The sequence below is a fragment of the Sebastes umbrosus genome, chromosome 1, assembly GCF_015220745.1.
Source record: "Sebastes umbrosus isolate fSebUmb1 chromosome 1, fSebUmb1.pri, whole genome shotgun sequence".
In the NCBI taxonomy this organism is placed as follows: Eukaryota; Metazoa; Chordata; class Actinopteri; order Perciformes; family Sebastidae; genus Sebastes; species Sebastes umbrosus.
Window position 1 is genome coordinate 41,003,842 of NC_051269.1, and position 22,151 is coordinate 41,025,992.

At 41.3% G+C, this 22,151-nt stretch overlaps 1 protein-coding gene across 4 annotated transcripts in view; it reads left to right on the forward strand.

The window, feature by feature from the left end:
* Positions 1 to 17,197, forward strand: part of klhdc8a (kelch domain containing 8A) — a 46,150-nt gene extending 28,953 nt beyond the window's left edge. For 3 of the 4 annotated variants that reach the window (XM_037784911.1, XM_037784927.1, XM_037784935.1), the window contains 5 exons: positions 3,791 to 3,955; positions 4,056 to 4,274; positions 12,697 to 12,798; positions 13,714 to 13,862; positions 16,593 to 17,197. In XM_037784911.1, the coding sequence (XP_037640839.1) occupies positions 3,791 to 3,955; positions 4,056 to 4,274; positions 12,697 to 12,798; positions 13,714 to 13,862; positions 16,593 to 16,646 (689 nt within the window). In that variant the 3' untranslated portion in view covers positions 16,647 to 17,197. The remainder of the gene's footprint in view (positions 1 to 3,790; positions 3,956 to 4,055; positions 4,275 to 12,696; positions 12,799 to 13,713; positions 13,863 to 16,592) is intronic. The other variant, XM_037784919.1, reaches the window with a different exon arrangement.
* The last annotated feature ends 4,954 nt before the right edge of the window (positions 17,198 to 22,151 follow it).

Consider the following 22,151-nt stretch of genomic DNA (forward strand, 5'->3'; position numbering starts at 1 on the left):
AATCAGGCAAGCGTGGTGTTTTTAATACCAACACAGTTTTCTAGGCATTTGAGAAGGGTTTTATGGTATTTGCACACTAATACTTTAGTTCTAGTTTCACAACGCTGTGGTACGGTGGGAGGTGCAAAGCTGGCAACAATGAGACCAAAGAGGTTAGTTAAAACAATTAGCTGTGTGGGGTTGAACCTAATATCAGTTTAACAGAACTTCTCTTAAACATAAGAACTTTAAACTGTAACTGCTGAACTGTAAAATCACCACAAACATTCCACTTTCAGAAAAACTATCCAGACAGATATCTGACTACTAGTCAGTAGAGTATCTCATTACCTCCGCCGAGGAGGTTACGTTTTCATTTCGGTTTATTTGTCTCTTTGTTAGCAGGATTACGGATAAACTACTGGCCCGATTTTCATGAATTTTGGTGGAAGCATGTAGCATGAGCCGAGGAAGAACCCATTACATTTAAGAGCAGATACACACGTTATTTTTCATTTGTACCCTCCGAGTGCCCCTTGTAGTTTCATCAAGTTACTTATTTAACCATTCCCAAATTCATGTGCATAAAAAACATCAAGCCTGAACACGACATGGGTTATTGATTATGTCAAATATATCATTCATGAATGCAGCAGCAGCTGTATTACATTATTCTGCTGGATTATTCAGTTTTTTTGTGGATTGAATCACACTTTTAAATGTTCTTTTTCAATTCTGAAAAAAATATAGAATTACATATGGTATGGTATGGTAAAATGTGTGAGAGGCTAGAAGGGGAAACAACTGAGTTAAGAAGTATGGAAATAAACATTAAACTCATTTTAGTGGTGGATGACTGACCTTTCGCCACAGAGATTTAACGCTTTAAAGAATATAACCATAATTATAACCATAGAACACCAAACACGACTTCCATTTGTCAAAAAACACTTAACAGACATTTATTTAAAGGAAAATCTTCAAGGTTATTACTTTAAGTAACTAGTACATTTTCTGTGCTATTAAACATTTTGTAAATACAACTCTAAAAATTCCACAGAAGGACTCGACTACTTGTTTGATTTCATTTTTATTGTTAAAAAAAATTGCAGCTTAGTTTGCTGTCAAATGTGCTTTCATCAGCATGCACCTGTGTGTGTAAAGTGTAGAGAAGATGATCAGTGTAACTGCACTCCACAGTGAACTTTAGATAAGTTTGAACTCGTATGTACTTTAAAGGGAGATTTGTCAAGTATTTAATACTCTTATCAACATGGGAGTGGACAAATATGCTGCTTTATGCAAATGTATGTATATATTTATTATTGGAAATCAATTAACAACACAAAACAATGACATGATATTGTCCAGAAACCTTCACAGGTACTGCATTTAGCATAAAACAATATGCTCAAATCAACAACAGCTATCATAAAGTGGGCATGTCTGTAAAGGGGAGACTCGTGGGTACCCATAGAACCCATTTTCATTCACATATCTGGAGGTCAGAGGTCAAGGGATCCCTTTGAAAATGGTTATGCCATTTTTTTCTCAACAAAAATTTAGCGTAAGTTTGGAGCGTTATTAAACCTCCTTCAGGACATGTTAGTATGACATGGTTGGTACCGATGGATTCTTTAGGTTTTCTAGTTTCATATGATACTAGTTTCTTCACTCTAGCTTTAAAAGCCTGAGCCTGCTACAAAACGTTTATTGTAACCAAGAAGTCTCAGGCAAGTTTTCACATTTGATTTTTTAGTCTGTGAGTCTGTCACGCTCACATTTATTCTCACATTTTGGGGTCAATCCAGCCGTCTGTACAAATAAACAGTCTGTTCAGAGAGCATGTCTTCAGCCTGGATGAGTTTGTGCTCAGTCCAGCGGTGCATCTGTCAGCGTCTGCTGGAACACAGATAGATGCCGTATACACACAGACTTATTGGCGGGGTATTGGCGCCTCTCTCCAATCTCCCTGACCAATCTTCAATCCGCGGCCCTTTTTCTTGCCGCTTCATCCCCAAACTCATCCCCAGCAGCTGAAAAGGAGATAAATAGTCTGACAAAATGATCGATAGGACCAAATTAAAACTAATATGGTATTTTCGAAATGGATAGTCAGTCACCGATTTGATTATCGACATTTGTAGAATCATTATTTTCCAGGTATCAGATAATGAGTTGCAGGTAATGAGCTTTTTCTAATCTCCAAAATGAATATTTGAGAAACTTTTTCTCATTTTCTTATTTATATAACGTGGATGCATTGAGGTTAGGATTTGAAGTAATAATTTATATAGAAAAACTTGAAAGAAAAGCATCATAAAATGCAGCCTGTTTCCCTGCAGCTCTTTTTCCTCTTTCATTCTTCATGCTGCATTTTCGCTTGTGTCAACACTCTCACCCACTTCCATTCTCTTGGTAGAGGTGTCATGCCAAAGTGCCAGACGTGGACTCTTGCATTTTATTATTCTGCTGCTGTACTCCCTGTCCTCCCCGTGTCTGCCACAGTCTCATACTTCGTCACGAACTTCACCAGCCAACTCTCTGGCTTTGCAGATTTTTAGCACTTCATAAGATAAATTGCCAGCGAGGTGTTTCCATCTGCTGGGATTGGTCTCTCACAAACTGATTACTGTTGAGCAGGTTGTTATTGTTGGACTCATTTTAGCAGCATTTCTGTGAAGGTTGTGATGTACAGATATTTTACATACTAAACTAAGGGACTAAAGGATAACTGGTATTTTTTAGGGATGTAACGATATGTTTTTACAACGATACGATAGTATCACTTTCCATGGTTCTGATACGATTCAAGGACGATATTTGGCTCATCTAGAGCGAAACGATACGATGTGATACGTTACGATGCGATGCGATAAGATACGATGCGATGAGATGCGATACGATACGATGCAATACGATGCGATGCGATACGAAACGATACGATACGATACGATACGATACGATACAATACGATACAATACGATACGATGCGATTCAATATGATACGATGCGATGCAATACGATATGATACGATTCTCCCTTTTCGCAAAAGCCCAAATGTTTCCACACGCTGGAGCTCAAACACGGCTTGACAATCTCCCGCCCGTCTGGCTCTTCCTCGCCATCAGCCATGCTTCGCTTTGTTGTCGGCCACGGGACACAACTTTTGCTTTAATTTCTGATATTTTACAGATATCATATGATGAATACTGTGGGCCTACACAGTTTAGTGTGATTATAAGTCATTATAAGTGCATGTGAGTGAATATTGGCGAGCAAATTACTTTCTACATCCCATTCATTGTATCAATTCCATGATGCAAATGCATCAGTTTGGCTGCCGCAGGAGAGTCGGAGGAGAGTACCAACGTTAATCAGAGATACTCCTGGCAACTAACAGGGACTTCTGTCATGAAAAAAATATATATATATATTTCTATTTGGTTTTCTAAATGTTATTCAATCAATATGACCATACAGGCATGTGCAGAATATATATTTAGGAAAAGTCAGGGCGTGAGGGAAGCATATCATACACAATGACGGAACCACAACGCTAAATGGCGTGGACCATGGCGCTCCAAGTGTTTAATCCATAAAATCCACGTATTTCATTAGAATTCTGGTCTGCTAATCTGATGCTTTCTAAATACCTAAAAGCACTCAGATGGAAACTCTGGTTCTGCGTGTGTGTGTGTGTGTGTGCGTGTGTGTGTGTGTGTGTGTGTGTGTGTGTGTGTGTGTGTGTGTGTGTGTGTGTGTGTGTGTGTGTGTGCGTGCGTGCATGCGTGCGTGCGTGTGTGTGCAGATGGCCGGGCTCTGGCTGTGGGGGGAATGGGTGCTGACCTGCTCCCTCGTAGCATCCTGCAGCAGTATGACCTTCGAAAGGACGTGTGGGCGCTACTTCCTCCCATGCCGACCCCTCGCTACGATGGCAACACACATCTGCTGGCCAACAAGCTCTACGTGGCAGGTACGAGCTCACCAGTGTGGGTGTGTTTTACAGCTTCACTGTCTGTATGCCCTCTATAAACATCTATAATTATTAGTATTCTTTTCATACAATCTTTTAGGCGGACGCCACTGTAAGCGACCGGTGAAGGCCTTCGAGGTGTACGACGCAGAGACGCGTTCTTGGACTACGCTACCCATCATGCCTTGCAAACGTTCGTATGGGGGCGTGATATGGGACGAAACTGGGAGGTTGTGTCTGCTCGGGGGACTGCGGCAGGGAGGAGGACACCAGAGCTCCAAGTTCACCAAGAACGTCAACATTTTTGACACCAACCAAGGTACCAAAACACATTTCTCTTTATGGGCTTCCATTTAGTTGTAGTTAGTAGATCTCTATTGTGGTTATAAACATTAATTAATTCACCCTGCCGCTCCCTACTTGTTGATCCATAATTCATAAATTAGAACAAGAAGTAAACGCCACCTTGACTTATTTCACTTAATAAAAGCAGGATGTGATTTCAGTGAAGAGTTGGAATGAGGACAAAATATCAAGAGGGTTGAGGACTTTGAAGGCATTTATTCATAATTCTGCTTTATATGCAGCTCTGTATCCCAAAACTATAAATGATCAGTTATGTTGAGGTCTGTCTGAGGTTTGTCTAGAGGGGGTTTGAGCTCTGCATTAAGGGAAGTATTCATATTTGCTTTCTTTCAGAGGGAGAAAAGGTTGACTTGTCTTAACTGAACTGGCATAGAGAGTGGAGGCGGGGGGAAACAGTTAGCCTGACTGTCCAAAGTAAAAAAAAAATATGCCTCCCAGCAACCCTGACTTGCACGACGTTTCTTGCTTGTAAAACTCGTACAAATGTAAAAAATGACAATTTGTGATTTTAGGGAGAGTCATGCTCGAGCTATTTCTTGATGAACGATTGGTACTGTCCTTCTGTGTAGTGCTGCTTGCCAGATGTGGTTGGTTAGAACAAGATTTTGGATCACAAAGGTACCAAACCTGGCAACCTCTCTGTGACGATAAAGCCTTGTCTACACCGGGAACGTCAGGAACGCGTGGTGGCTGCGTTACCTGTTGTTTTTTTAATTCGGCGTCCGTGTTCACAAGTTAGAGCAGCCACACTGCGCGGCTCGGCTGTGTCTCTTCTAGAGATTTGAGGTCTGGCCTATTTTTGATGCAAGGCGCGCGGTTCACAGCAACAACAGACAGTGAAGGTGATCTATTGACTGTATATTGACATCAAGCAACATTACTACAGTTTCAATGTCTGTAGAAAATGTTACGGAGATGAAAAAAAAGTAAAGACTTGTTTTTAAATCAACACTTCCTGCTTTCATTTAAAAATAAAAGCCCTCAAGCGTTGTTTCTGTGGACAGAATTCCTTCATTTGTCAACACGAGGCTTTTATTCTGAAATATGTGCCGGACATTGTTGTAGAACATGCAGTGACTTGGAGAGCTCCATGATAGAATATAGTACGGGTAGTACGGGTATAGTAGCCCTCTCGCTCCTCATCTCTGCTCGAGGCTACATTGGCTGCTGCTAGCAGGACCGTTCACATGTTGCGTCTGAAACGCTTGGAAAACGCTTTCCTTTATATCCAAGGTGCTTGGGAGGTTGCGCTCCTGTCGCGCCTGATGTAAGCAACCAAAACCTGCGCGCTGCGATGATGATGATGATGATGAAGTTACGCTAATTTCCAGTTTTGGAGCGTTATTTAACCTCCTTCCTGACAAGCTAGTATGACATGGTATTAATGGATTCATTAGGTTTTCTGTTTTCATATGATACCAGTATATTCACTCTAGCTTTAAAACTGAGCCCTCTACAACCTCCGAAAGATCGATTACATTAATGCGTTAAAGACGTTAACGCGTTATTATCTTGTTAACTTTGACAGCCCTACTCTCGTTGTATCCTTCTTTTCTGACAGCATCCGTCTTCATTTTGAGATTATTGTCAGACAAACTCGGCTTGAAGAGAAATGGTTTTCCTCTCTTAATTCTGCACACACTCTTTGTCCCACAACACAGCGAAATGACTTATCCCTCCATCCACCCCCCAGAGTAACAGGTGAGCAGATTGAGGAGGGACCGGAAGGAGAAATGGGAGAGCGAGAATCGATAAGTCATCTTAGACAAGCTGGATATACGGTCGCACGTTCGGGATCGGTCGAACGGAAGCCACATAAAGCCGAACGTGGGAGTGATAATGTTAATGTATGATAATGGGGAGAAAGTTTGCCTCGTGTGTGTGAGAGATAGAGGAATGAAGAAAGAATGAAAACGCAGACACAAACACGAGCGTGCAAATACTGATGAATATCCAAGCGCACACACATAACGGAGGAGGAGTGCAGCCGTACCCCGTTTTCTCCAATCTAATTTAGGTGGAGATGAGATGGGAGATGAGCTGAGGAGGGAGGGCCGGGGATGAGGAGCGCTTTAAATTACAAGATCCAGAAACAGATTGCTTTATTATCCGTCTGCAGCAATATCTCTCCACACACACACACACACACACACACACACACACACACACACACACACACACACACACACACACACACACACACGCGGTCATGCAATCTGCTGTCACACAGTGATATTCTATTACTGTTCCATTCCATATCGCCAGCATTAAGACACACACGCCTGTTAGGTGATGTTTTCGGCATTGTGGGGCAAGCTGCAACAAGTACGACCGAAAAACACAAAGGATGGAGCCGTGAAAGAAAATGAACACGGAGAATGAAAAATAGCTTCAGAAAATAGTATAAAAGGTCAGTTCATCCAAAAAAAACAAAGTTCTCAGTTTCCTCTAGCGGCATCCAGAGATGCAGATATTTGTGCCCAGGTTTTGAGGTATCCGTCTGCCTCCACCACAATACAACGCTTTCAGTGCTGTGAGCACCACAAACAAAAATTCCATTCAGCTCTATTATATCATATTGTGGCAGAGGTAGTAATCTCAGAGACGGATGTCTGACAACTTGGACAAATAAATTGCTGCATTGCTGGATACTGCTCAATTCCACTACAGCAACTTTTCCAGTGACCCTGGAACTGTTTTAAGCAAACCTGTCTCTGTTAACTAAACTGCTGCATTCTCAATTACGTTTCACCGACAAAAAAAAAAGTTCTCCCAGATTATGGTTGCCGTTTTAAACAGTTTTAAACACGTTGTAAATTGAAAGGAACAACACTACTTAGTTAGGTTTTGTAAAAAATCATCACGGTTTGGTTTAAAATGACAACATTGAATTTTAGTTTCACACAGGACACGAGCAGCGGTCTCCTGAGTGTTTGTTTGACTCCTCCCACCCACTCGTAGTGGTCTTTCTCACTTGTTATACTCGTTATTATATCACGTAACTTTAACTGTTGCTCGATACACTACGTCACCTGGTCTGCGTGCTGCTCATTGCTGAAGCCTTCCACGGACCCTCCCGCCCTAAACGGCGGCGTTTTGAGGCTGATGGATCCGTGCATTACGCACCACCTCTCCGGCAATTCCCGGCTGCAAGCCCGTGCGTAATCTAGCCTCCAGAGGCTTCTGCTCGGCCAGTCCGAGCCCCCACCCCCAATGGGTTGCATTGGAAAGTAATACAGTTTTGCACTCGCGCCATGCACTTTAGATCATGCACTATTTGGAGTTTGGAGCGAATAAACTTGGTTCCAGCATAGTGTAGTAAAACGTTGGCGCTATAGGCTACACATGGCTGTAATCTGCCAGTAAACAGAGGAGAAGAAGAAGAGGTTGCGTCCGTACAAACAAAACAAGTCGGCTTGGTCATCTAACCGTCTACAATAGAAAAATAGAGAGAGGTCTTTAAGGATTAGTTTTAATTGTTCTTTCATGTCAGCTAGTATTGGCCACGTTTCATGCTGTGTGTAGACGAAGACGAGTATTTGCACGTTATGTGAATAACTGAGAAGACGCCGACAGCGGAAACAGCTGATCAGTCATGTGAGTGAAATATTCGCTACGTCAGAATTTATTCGTCGTTTCTATATCCCATACCGTGCATCAACAGAAAAAACACCTCAAGTGAGGAAGTTTTATTGAATTTTGTCGTTTCCATACAGCTTTTTTAATGCAATACTTGTGCATAAAAATGTGTGAATAGAAGCACGGCTTATGACAGTTACAGTCATAGTACCTGTGTGTGAAAATTGCATCTCAAGCTCATCTTCATGCGGTGAAAACTAAAACAGGGATGCACAAAGGGCACTCTCAGTTCCTGATTCATTACCTGGAACTTTTGGTTGGAAAGGGGAGTAGGTTATTTGAGTGACTCAGCGCTTTAAAGTTGCTTTTCCGTTACCTAGAATAATGAATTCTGCTTCCTTTACTGAATCCAACAAAGACTCACTTTCATCAGAAGCTTCTCTGGAGGCTCGTCGAACTCGGGCAACACAAACACAAAAACACAAATGATGCGTTCCCCCTGCAGCCAACTAGTAACAAATGTATTCCCACGTTGTCCATATTTTGATTTGTGTCTTGCTTGAGATGGTTAAAAACAAACTCCCCCAAAAGACTTCAAAGCAGTTGGAATCAAGCAGAAATGAGAATCGAGCAAATGTGCTCTTGTTCTGGAGGCCAATGTGTAATTAATGAAAATGCCAGAACATAATGGTGAGATTCTGTCCAAAAGGATCATCTGTGTGGTCAGCAGTGTTTGAGATCTCACACGAGACAGACAGAATTCATCAAAGACAGAGAAGCAATCAGCAGCCTTTTCTAGTTTTAATCACGACGGACAATTACAGAGGAGAGCTGTGGACGAAATTACTACCACACAGACTACAAAAGCCTTCGTCTTCAGAGAATCGCCTCATCTCCCTCATCCTATTGTCTCTCTGTCTATACTCTCCCTCTCCGTATTTCCTCTGTCTCTCTCCATCTCTTTATTCTCCTCTGCCGTCTCCCTCCAGAGCAGAATAATGCATGCTGGTGTTTTCCCCGCATCCCTACAAAGAAAATCTTGGCGCAAAGACTTGTGTAATCCCTCCAAAGCAAATAGGAATAAAGCTTGCAGTCGAAGCTCCGTCTCAGAGGATTGAACCGTAAGTCGGTGGTGTGATGTGTTGACACAACTGTAATTTAAAGAGGAAAATCCAGCCAGTAACGCTGTAAGCACTGTTTAAAACACAAATTATTAGTGCTGTAGCATGCATTCTGCAGCACCTTTGTAGGTTTAAGTTTTCCATTGGTTGATAAATGGAAAAAAACAGATGACATCACAGTATGTGTCCAGGATCTAGTATGAAGTAAAATCTAAGAAAGAATATGATGTTGGTTTATATAAGTTCCAGTAACCAGTTATTACAGCTGTTACTAAATATTCCCACCTACTAACTGCCCAACCTGTTCTCATTGGAAGGCCCAATTAATTGAATATTAATCTCGATCATGATTTTGGCTTCCCACAATTAAATAAACATCATTGACTAAGATATTGACGTTTAAAAAACTCGTAGAAAACTCTGCTGCATATCAAATCAAGCGCTTCCTAAACTAACAGCGAACCACCAGCCGGCGATGGAGAAGTTTTGGCTTCACTTTTGGGAAGCTGTCATGCCGCTGCGTGCAAACCCTACAGCGGCAACCTGTGAGAAACTTTCTGTCTATACAACCACTGTGTTTATGATTAAATTGTTAACGAGCACAAAGTTCTTCAAAGATCATAGCCTCTTCATTTTGCTCTCAAAGTGCACCAGATTGATGCATTTAACTTTAAAATGTGGAATACAAAATGTAGGGTCAATATTCCTGTATTTTTTCACATTGCAATATATATCGCAGGGAAAAAAATGGTTTTATTCCAGCATGGTGCAGCCCTAATTTGTACATTAGCAGGAATGTAGCACAACATGGACGTGAAAGCAGTTCTGTTTATTCAAATGTGAAAGTGCAATACAAATGTTTTGTTGCTAAAGTCAATGAATAATTGTGATAAATAATCGTGATCTCAATATTGATCAAAATAATCGTGATTATCATTTTGGCCATAATCGTGAAGCCCTAGTTTCAAGTGATTATTCACTAAATAAAAAAATATATTATTCTATTTCTGCCAATAAATCCCCATAAACCCCACTCATGGGTCCTTTAAGTTTATTAGTGCGACCCAATCAACTAAACCACTAATTTGAAGTTATATTACACTTGTTGACCAGGTGGGTGTCGTTTCAAATGTTTCTATACAGAGTTTCACTAATAATACCTTACTGACTTACTTTGAGGATATAAATATGTTTTAGTACACAACCATTTATTCATTTAACAAGAAAAAGCAAACATTCAATGTCGACTTTCGGTACATCACAGTTTTTGTCACCCGATGCTTCGTACACATTTTAATCACTACGCCCTGATTTTTTGACCACGCTGGAATTTATTGAACGTGGTCTCAGATTGATGTTGGATACCAGTGTGAAATATCTGCCAGGAGGATTTTGCCTCTGGGGAGGAAACCGAGCAGAGTGGACAGCCAGCTGTGATCTCTATTCTGTTATCTTCAGTGTAACCAGGCTGGAGCAGCTCTTCATTACACACTGCTGCATCACGCAGGAAGGCTCACCATCTGGCTACTTATCTCTCTTTCATTCCCTCTACATCTATTTGTTTCTCTCCGCCGTGTTGTCTCTGCCTCTTGTTTAAGAAGAAGATTGAGAATAAATGAGAAAGCGAGGGAGACATAACAAGGCAAAAGGAAAGAGAAGGCAGACAATTGAAAAATAAGTATGAGAAACAAACATTGGAAAGAGATGGATCCAGAAGACAGACAACAATAAAGAGAAAGATATTTGTAGGTACTTTTTCTCTCTCGTTGTGTCTCTATCTTTCTTTCCAATTCTCTCTCCCGCTCCCGCTCCCTAATGAAGTTATCTTTCTTCCTCTGTCACGATTCTCTCCAGTCTGGGTTTCCTTCAGATAAACAAGGCTTGGCACCAACAAAACCTAGAAGTAAGAAAGAAAACTTCTGCAGAGTCTTCTGGGGAGAGAGAACGGATACGTCTGTATTTCCACTCTTTTGTTTTTATCATCTGGAGTGCTTCAGCTTGTGAGTGTGAAGGGAAACGTCACCTCTGCTACAACCGCATCAAATCTTTAGAGAACTGTCTTCATTGTCAGTTTTAAGCGTCAGGTAATTAGACTCTAAGAAACAAATCCGCAGAAAAACAGATAATGTCCTGGCAGAAAAATAGTGTGTTTTCAATTCATAAAAGTTAATTATAACATTTTGGTCGCCTAAAAATGTCTTATTCAGCGTTCGGTTGTACTTAACTCCACCCTCTAGAGTCACTTCTGGTTGCAAAAAAACAATGTGGCCGAACTCGAGGCTTCAAAACGGCAGTCCACAAACCAATGGGTGACGTCACAGTTACTACGACAACTTCTTATATACAGTCTATGATTTAAACTAGGGCTGTCAAAGTTAACGCGATAATAACATGTTAACGCAAAATCGTTTTAATTTCTTTAACGCATTAATGTAATCGATCTTTCGGAGGTTGTAGCGGGGTCAGTTTTAAAGAAGAACGCTGACTAATGCTCCAAACTTAACTAGTGTTATCATGGTAAGGTTGGCCTCTGAGCGAGGCGAATGGCGCTACCACAGTTTTGCACTTGGTGGCTCACGTTACCGCAGTCTTGGAAAGGGAGGAGTGAGTGAACGGGTTTTCAGTTGGTTGCAATGTACAACTTCACCACTAGATGCCGCCCAATCTACACATTGTACCTTTAAGTTACGTAACGTTACTTTACATAGCCTACTTAACTACGTAACAAACATATTTTAACCCAAACCTAACCAAGTAGTTTTGCCTAAACCTAACCAAGTTGTTTCCTGTGAACACGGAAGTTTATTTTGAAAAGACAGTGTATGCACGTAACAAGCGGAAACTGACACGAAAAAATGCAAAACTGACGCTAGAGGAGCACGTAGAGCATCATAGTTTGAAGCGAGAACGTGTTGAAATATCATACTGGAAGTGTTCACATGTTCCTTTCAAAATAAAAGTCCAAATAAAATCCACATACAGATTTTACAGGAATTTATAATCCCCTGTTCTTAATTAGGTTAAACAATATATACACTACTACACTCACAGTCTGACTGTAACCAGTTTAGCTCATTTTGGATGCTTTTGTGCAAACTGTCAGACTTCAGAGGTCAGAACAGCCGTCTTGGACCTACAGCCCGCTCCGTTCCACGCTACACAGGAAGCAATGAATTCACATTTTTCATTAAAGTTCAGTCATGAACATGTTGTGCCAACAGTATCCCCACTTTCTCTGCCTCGTAGCATTCTGACCCTAACTCCAGCCTCCCTGTCCCCTCTCTGTCCGTTTGTAGTCTGTGTTTGTGATAACCTCTGTGTGTCCTTGCCAGGCTTGTGTGTGTGTGTGTGTGTGTGTGTGTGTGTGTGTGTGTGTGTGTGTGTGTGAGTGCGTGCGTGCGTGCGTGTGTGTGTGTGTGTGTGTGTTTGTGTGTGTGTGCGTGTGTTTGTGTGTGTGTGTGTGTACGTACTGTACATGTCCTGGCTGCAGCTGGCTCGTGGTTGACCTGTTAGTGCAGGTCACAGTCTGAAAACAAAGCTCAGCAGCATCCCGTCCAGCCAAAAGGACGACTACGGTGCCACTGACCTCACCCCTCTGTTACTTCATAAGCTTGTGCACACACACGAGCTCACGCACACATCTGCTCACTGCAGCTGTCGTGTCTTCTTCTGTAGGCGCCTGGTTGAAGTCGGAGGAGACGGTGGCGATGAAAACAAAGAGGGCTGACTTTGCTGCTGCTTTCCTGCGTGGTCGGATGGTTGTAGCGGGAGGACTTGGTGAGAGGGACGCACTGGAAACTAAACTTTCTGTTTGCTGCTTTCACACTGCACTTTATGTTGATTGAATGTTGCTGCATCCAAAGTATATAGAGAGGTGAAGTCCCGCCCATTCCGGTGGTCACCATGGGACCTTATTTCGGAAAAACGGTAGTCAACGGTGAGAGACAAATATTTTTTGATCCCGTTTGAATTGCACCATGAGTAACACACATATGATGTTTGTCAATTTAAAAGATCATTTTGCAAGTCAACAAAGTCTCAGTTTGTCATAGTATCATTTAGTTTTGTGTGAAAGCGCTCAGAGAACTACATCTCTCATCTCGCACAATAGACGTCACTTACGCTAGATAGCCAGCTAACTTAGCTATGTTCCAATCACAATTGAACCGTTATCTGACCTGATGTGTTTTATCCAGCGACTCCTGCTCTTTTTATCAGCTGGGGAGAGAAAGAACGCGTCAGACGTGTTGCTGGTGTGAGTTCATCCCAGTAGGAAACACACAGACATCGTAGCTTCAGAGAGAGACGTCACTTTTGGTCGTGTAGTCTTTCTAATTACTAGGGCTGTCAAAGTTAACGCGATAATAACGCCTAATTATGTACTTTCACAGTCTTATAATTCAACAGTTTTACAACAAACTATGACTTTCTTGATTTGCAAAATTATCTTTTAAATTTACCAACATCGTCGGTGTGATTCATGGAGCAATTCAAACAGGATCCAAACAATATTTGTGTCTCTCCGTTGACTACTGTTCATATTTTTTCTGAAATAAGGTCCCATGGTGTTCCACTGGAAGGGACAGGACTTCGTCTTTCTAAAAGTCATGCCAGAACAATCTTATGGGTTAAAGTGAAACATGGGGCGTTTGATACGTCTGATACCTTTGTGTATGTGTGTACGTTCTCCAGGTCATGAGCCCTCGGCGCTGGACACGGTGGAGGCCTTTCATCCCCAGAGGAAGAAGTGGGAGAGGTTGGCTCCTATGACCTTCCCCCGATGTTCCACCTCCTCCATCGTCATCAGAGACCGATTCCTGGTGGTGGGAGGAGTCAACCAGGTACACTTTAACCGTTAAGGTCCCGACACACCAAGCCGACGGTCGGCCGTCGGACACTTTGAGGCCGTAGTTGAGCGTCTGTCGGCCTAGTTTGTGTGGTGCGTCCACCACCGTCGCTCTAGTCTGCCAATGTCGGAGGCTTTTGTGGTCGAGTGCAACTTTTTGGCCAAGAAACAAACGACGGGAGGCGACGCAACTGGTGGCCTTCGCCGCCGTTAGTTCTTTGATGTCGTGTTGGTGTGTCTTGGCCTTTAATGTCAGAATCAGGTTTATTTGCCAAGTACATACATACAAGGAATTTAACTCCGGTTTTATACATCTCTCTAAATGTACTTACACATAAATATAAAGAACAACTAGGAACAAGGACAACAAACAGGACAAACAAAGGTGAGGAACAGACAGGACATTTACACAAGAAGCAAATGCACAATTGTCCATCCACTGTATGCACAGTGAGTAGGACTCATATTGACAGATGACATATACATATTACAAGAATCTGTGCACTAAAAACTGCAAGAATCACAATCTATGACGGCGGTGACGGCGTATTGACAATGTTACATCTACACATACATAAACTGTACATAATTACAGTAACTCAACACAGCTGAGCGATCAAAGACGTCTATTATCCGCGGTGACAGATGTTTCCCGCTCAGTGACAAGTGTGTCCCGCAGTTTACCCATTTATTTATATCCTCGCCTCAAAGCAGAGAGCCCTCCGCAGCTGTGAGAGTGATTTCATGTGGAGCGATACTCTGTAGTGAGGGAGCTACTGGAGTAGGACTGCGTAAGAATGACCAATACTAACGTCTCTACTACAGGTCAGCTTGTTTCTACAAGCATTTTATGAAGGAATGTGAAAAAGAAGAAATGTTGAATTTGTGCCTCCTCGTCCGGCTTGTGACCCGGAGATCGATCTCAGCGCTCCATCTTGAAGGATGTCAATTCATAAAATGCATCTCAAGGATGCTTGCCGGAGGAGCTCTAAGCGAGGGCTACACGGCAAATAAAAATCTTTATCTTACATGTCACAGTATGAAAAATTGAAACATACACACACGAAAACAGCAACCAGAACAAAGAAACGTTAACCTGCAGCAGCTGTTACTCTCCGTGCCTGTAGGTGGCAACAACAATAATAAAACTGATCAGAGAATGACTGAACAGCTCTACCTTGGGGACAATCTGCAGCCTGCTAACAGTGACTGAGTGAGTTTGTATATGTCATAATCCAGTGGGCGACCTCTGGGTCTGAAAAGTGAAGCCAATGTGGAAGTGCCTTAAATCTGCATTCTCTCTTTTACCTCAGTAAACATTATAAACATGAGTTTATGGTCTCAATCACTAGTTTCAAGTCTTCTTCAATACAGCACGATGTTCATTTAGTAAATGATGGTCCCAATTAGAGTCAAATAGACCATAAAGCAGGGGATGCTTTAGGGCGGGGCTACCTTGGGATTAACAGGTCGCTACCACGGCGTTGTCCGGTCTGGGAGTTGCCCGTGTTTTCAGTTTACAACTTTAACCCTTTCACAGTGTGTTTCCAGTTCATCAAAGTTGGTTATAACCTTTTTGGTAGCCTGAAAATATGTCTTATTCAGCGTTCATCCTCTCGTGTAACTTCTGTTTGCAAAAAGCCAAGATGGCGAATTTCAAAACGGCAATCCACAAACCAACGGGTGACGTCACGGTGACTACGTCCACTTTTAAGTTTTTCCATATGCAGCTTCAACAGTGTTTGTGTAATTACTCTTACTGCCGGAGGGGAGAGACACAAGTTCCACACTTGACCTTTAATGCCCTCTAATCAGAGGCGGGCGGCCCACCTCGTCCACCTCGTCCAGCCCCCGCTTTCATTCCCTTGCCCACTTTTCTTCAAAATGATGCAGTGGGTAAAGTTAGGCTCAGATCTGGGGGGAAAGTTACACTTTAAAGGTGCTAAATACAAGATTGGGAGCATTTGTAGTGCCTCTCAACAGCTCTCAACATGACGACAGCTGAGCCGGCGGCTTGCAGCTAAAAGTGCTAACAGCGCTGACGGTACAAAGCGGAGGGTGGGAGCTACACTTCCACAATAGCGTGATCAGCTGTAACCGCCGTATGAGAGCAGTGCAGAGAGGCGGCCTTGACCTAGTCAGTGGGCCATGCTCACATGCACGTGCATGAACGTACACTAAAAGCATGCACGGCCGGCCCGACGATGTCAACAAAGCAAGCAGAAGCTCAGATGACAACATACACAGAGGGACACAGAGAGACTTCATTCTCTGCTCAGGTAGACACTACTCCTCTATATCATTACATAGACAATAGTTGTTTGATGCTACAGTGTATTAATGCTCTGAATGTCAAATTTAGCACCTTTAAAGGAAAGAAACTGTGCCTAAATGATTTAGTTTTTAGTCAGTTAAACCCTCGGTCAGTTTCTCCTCTGAGTTAACGTATGATGAAGTATTGTTTCTATGGTTACCAGCAGTTTAAAATATTCTACCGTACACTGATTTAGAACAGTAGTGGTTGTGAGATATGAGCCCCTCCCCCCCCCAGACAATCATCATTCATCATCATTCATTCATTTATTTAAGGTATCAGATTGAATTAAATGTTAGTATGGCAATACTTCCAACCTTTGAGCACCAATCTTATCTTAATTTCTCTCTCTCTCTCTCTCTCTCTCTCTCTCTCTCTCTCTCTCTCTCTCTCTCTCTCTCTCTCTGTCAGGTTCCCAGCTCGGCCCACGAGATCCTGTATGTAAAAGAAGAAGAGTATCTGTAGCCTGCAGATCAGCGATTCCACTTCCTCTTCTCTGTACAACCCCTCCTGAATCAGACTAGTGCAATATTTAGGAAGCATTGAAACGAGATGGGAGTCTGAGTGATGTGATGTAACAGACGACACTGCCCCCTGCTGGGCCGCAGATATACTGACACTGAGCCCCACAAGTAAGCACACACATGCACAATGGAGGAGCTGGCTCTTTCTTTCTTTATGTTTTCTTTATACTGTTCAGTGCGTGACACTTCTGCGTTGTACGTTGCAGTGCATACATGGAGAAGAAACTATTTTGTAGCTTATATGTCTAGTAATGTAGACACGAGGAAGAGCTGTTTTATGGTGTATATATGCAGTTCATGTTTGCGTCTTTGTGTTGTAGATCGAGTGATTCCCACATTAATTAAGTTTGATGACATGACTGCAATATTTGTACGTTATTTAATATCATCTAGCAAAAAAAAAAAAAAAACCTCACTAGAAAGTGAGTAATGTGCGGTTAAACTGTACTGTAACAAAATTTGCACTAAAGCAGTTAACACTGAGTGGGAGTTGATTTTACCATCAATAATTTCTAGTGTAATGTATCGCAGTAATTACACTGAGAATGCTGTACGATCACTCTTCTGTGCTGTAACAGTGCACATTTGTGTGTATGATAGATATGATTTAACACATTGCATAATATGAAATGAAACTGTATTAAATAACAATATGTTGTTTAGTTTAAATAATTACCAGACTGCTGTTGTAGGCAAAGAAATGGATCCACGTTGACTCTGAGTGATTGTACACAATTTATTTCTGCAGCAATACCAGTTATTTTTTCTTTAGTGTTTCATTTGTGCAACATGTACAGTGCTGTAATAATCATCAAGACAACACTTTATAATAACCTTCATTTATACATGGTAAGCTGATTAATTAAACTTAGTTATTTTACTTTTAGCAAACAATTAACTGCAATCAACTGCTTCTATTTCTGGTATTTTAGCATTAGTTTGTGTAATATGATATAATATAATATTTATTGTTGCACACATTATACCATTTTATATACTGTATTAAGTATTTGTTAATAATTACCAAATGATTTTATACCTTTAAGAAATAGTTAGTAAAGCATCTATAATCATTACATAGATAGACGGACCAGAAACCAATTATTAACCATTAACAAAGTATTAACTATCTATCGAAATAATATTTATAGACGCTCTACAAAGTATTTATTAACCATTTAACAAGTAAGGGATAATGTACAGCGACCCGCTAGCTGTACATTATCACGCTCATTACACAGCTACTTACTTAAGAAATCAATAATTTGACACAGAAAAACGGTCCTTATACATGGTGTTATACATAGCAACGGTCTGTTATACATAGCAACGGTCTGCTATACGTAGCAATGGTCTGTTATATATAGCAATGGTCTGTTATACATAGCAACGGTCTGCTATACGTAGCAATGGTCTGTTATATATAGCAATGGTCTGTTATACATAGCAACGGTCTGCTATACGTAGCAATGGTCTGTTATACATAGCAACGGTCCGTTATACATAGAAACGGTCTGCTATACATATCAACAGTCTGCTATACATTGCAACGGTCTGTTATAATAATAATAATAAGTTTATTTGTATAGCACTTTTCAAGCACAAAGCATAAAGTGCTTTCCAAGGCAATTCATATAACGTACAACAGAATACACTGAAACATAAATAATTAAATAATAACAATAGGATGGAAAAATAAAGAAACAAGCATATAAATATTCATACAGTTACATATGCACATATATTTACATGAGCACACAAGCATACAAAAGACTAAAATGCATCTGATTGAAAAGCAATTTTATAAAAGTGGGTTTTTAGACGGGATTTAAAAATTGTGACCGAGTCTGCTGATCTAATATCAATTGGAAGACTGTTCCAGAGTAATGTACTGTTATACATAGTAATAGTCTGTTATACATAGCAACGGTCCGTTATACATAGTAACAGTCTGTTATACATAGCAACGGCGGTCTGTTATACATAGTAACGGTCTGTTATAAATAGCAACGGTCTGCTATACATAGCAACGGTCTGTTATACTTAGCAACGGTCTGTTATAAAGAAATAACAGACCATAGAACGTTGTGATTGACCAATCAGAATTGAGTATTCACAAAGCCGTGTAATAAGGTATTATAATAATTATAATCATCAGTTGCAACTTTACCCAAATAATGTTTATAGACGGTTTATAAACCAGTTATTAACCATTAACAAAGTGTTACAAAAATCTATCTATGTAATGTTTATAGATGTTTCACTAACAATTTCTTTCTAAGGTTTACAAATAATATATTAATCATTAACAGATACCTATATATATTTTATTTAATAAACTGTTAAAATAACAAATATGTCAGTACTAATAATTAGTAAACATTATTAGTTATCATTTCATGTTTTGTTAACAGTAAAATAACTATTAACTGAGTTTAATTAACTATCAATTTACCATCTATAAATGATGGTTATTATAAAGTGATACCGGTGTTATGAGCCAAGCTCTCGTCTCTTTGGCTCAGGCTGTTGTGTAACAGGCGACTAAGCTGTGAAATATTTCATTGTGTTGAGAGTTTGATTTCATCCTCCAACATGATCTGTCCTTCACCCAGTCATGTCATGTGATGTATTGAGGATATGAGTCGTCATATTCAGTGGAATAAATGGGATCTGTAGTTTGTATTGTTCTCCACTAGATGGCAGTGATTACACACATGAATCCACACAGGAGCTTCAGTGACTCAGTACACTGTCTGCTGCAGACTGAAGGAGTATAAACTACTATATTATTACATGTGCAGGTAGACTGTCTCAGTCAGATCAGTTTCCTTATTTTTTACAAAATGACATATTCTAAAGTTAATCACCAAACTTAGAATGTACAAGCAATACCAGGATTGGGAAAAGAGAGGATAAAGCTATAGGCCTGTCACGATAACTACTATTGTTGGATGATATATTGTCCCAGAAATAATTTCGATAAACGATATTATTGCCATTTTAAGACCATTTTATGCAACTGATATAATTATAATATAATAGCGTAATAATGCAAGTACACCCTTTCAAAGAGCAATGAATTTAAATTCTTAAGAATCCACAGTCCACAAACTAACGGGTGACGTCACGGTGACTACATCCACTTCTTATATGGGATGCACCAATACCACTTTTTTTCAGACCAAGTACAAGTACTAACATTTGGGTACTCGCCGATACCGAGTACCGATACGAGTACTTCTCTGTGCCTAAAGACCCTCGTTAACAGCCGGCTGGAGGGTGTGAGCGACACACGGTAGGCTGGGGAGTCCCGCATACGAGGCGGTGCGCCGCGACCGGCTCTAGGTCGGCTTGGAAAGGCTCGGGGCGAAGGTGCTTCCCGGGGCCGTGGACAAAGTGAGCCCCAACTGCGTCGTGGCGCCAGGGTTCTGCAGCGATGTCTGCAACCCACCCGACCCGTCTTGAAACACGGAGTCTAACGCACGCACGAGTCAGAGGGTGCAAGCAAAACCACGTGGCGCAATGAAAATGAGGTGGGATCCCGGCCCTGCAGGGTCGGGCTTACCACCGGCCCATCTCGCCCGCATCGTCGGGGAGGTGGAGCGTAAGCGCATGCGATAGGACTTGAAAGATGGTGAAGAGAGATTAACGTCACGCTGCGGTAAAGTGGTATCGGTGCATCCCTACAGTCTGTGGTTATGTCACATGTCTTTTTGTGTTTTCTTGGAAACTTTGGCCCCTACATGCTACACCTTGCATTGCTGCATTGTACTGTATGCATTGCTGTGCGTTGTGTGACAGGTGATCACATTGTGATCCTATCTGGTTGTTGGCCAACAGGTCATATTCAGTCTGAACACAAGGATTCCAAACGTCTTACATAATTTGCGGCGGGACCAAGTGTATTTGCACATTCAAATGCTGCTTTTGCAGGAATTATTCAAGGTATTCTAATGCTTTTGCAGACAGTATTTAGATTACCAGAGGCCATTTTCAAAAGACTGTCTTAGGTTGTTTTTTGTTTTTTTTCGTTACAGGCAAATATTTCCAGCCTGCTATGGAAATTAACTTCAAACTCTCTTGAGTTACTTCATAAACCAGGCGTCAGTGTGTAGTACTGAGCTACTAGACAATGACAAAAATAAAAGCAGGCAGGTCTCTAATCTGATCCATCCATCCTCTGAATGCTCTAGGTCTCTAGTTTGATCCATCCATCCTCTGAATGCTCTAGGTCTCTAGTCTGATCCATCCATCCTCTGAATGCTCTAGGTCTCTAGTTTGATCCATCCATCCTCTGAATGCTCTAGGTCTCTAGTTTGATCCATCCATCCTCTGAATGCTCTAGGTCTCTAGTCTGATCCATCCATCCTCTGAATGCTCTAGGTCTCTAGTTTGATCCATCCATCCTCTGAATGCTCTAGGTCTCTAGTTTGTGGCTGTAAAGTTTCACGAGGCTGTGATTATTCTAGAGGTCACCACAGGTCATTTTATACAGTGAGGTCCATTTAAAAAAAAATGAAAATGAACCTGCTAGAGCCTCTGAAAGACAGTAAAGTCGGTCGGGGGTCTCAGAGGGTTAATGAAAAACAACGGGATCCAATCCAATTGGGCAATGGTCTAAAACTTGAAAAAACACTGGTGTGGTCCTTTAAGCTGAGGCCGGTCCACTCTGACCTGCACACAAACTATTCTAGTCTCCATTCAACAGTTTTCCATCTCTCCGTGATTTGATGATGATGTCTGTTTTGTTTAATGGGTGAACTATGTATGAGCTGCCTGTGGGAGGTTACTCTTCACCCACCCTACTGTCTGAATGAGTAACTTTTTTAATCATCACTCTGGTCCGTCCATGTTTGACACCTGGAACATTGGCAGTATATGTTGTACTCGCTGGTACCGCCGTGCAGAAGGTCACAGCTCATTCATTACAAGAGCCCGGGGGTCACAGGTCAGGAGACATCCACTTTCCATCTGCACTCGCTGATCTCAAATTATAACACAGAAATACAGGAATCGGAAAGTAAATTATACTGAAGGGATCCTTAAATGTGGTTTTCAAAAATCCAAAGTTATGTTGGGTGGCACGGTGGTGCAGTGGTTAGCGTGAATGGTTGTGATTCAAATGTAATTAAAGTAAACATTTCAAACGTTAAAATTATGATTATGAGATAAACAAACCAAATATAGACTTGTAACCAGCCATCGTCCCTCCAAAACGAAGTCCCTCCAAAACAAAGACGTCCACCAACCCAGCGCCTGGCTGAGGAGATCTGAAACTGAAGAGGGCAACTTAAACACGATGCTAAAAAAAAAAAACATTGAGAAAACCACGGCCATTGTGACAAGATAACACCGCAATAGAGTGCTCCAGGGATGACTTTATTATCTTTGAAGAGTGAATGCAATCTCCAGAAATAAAAGGATAACGTTAGGCTACAAACAA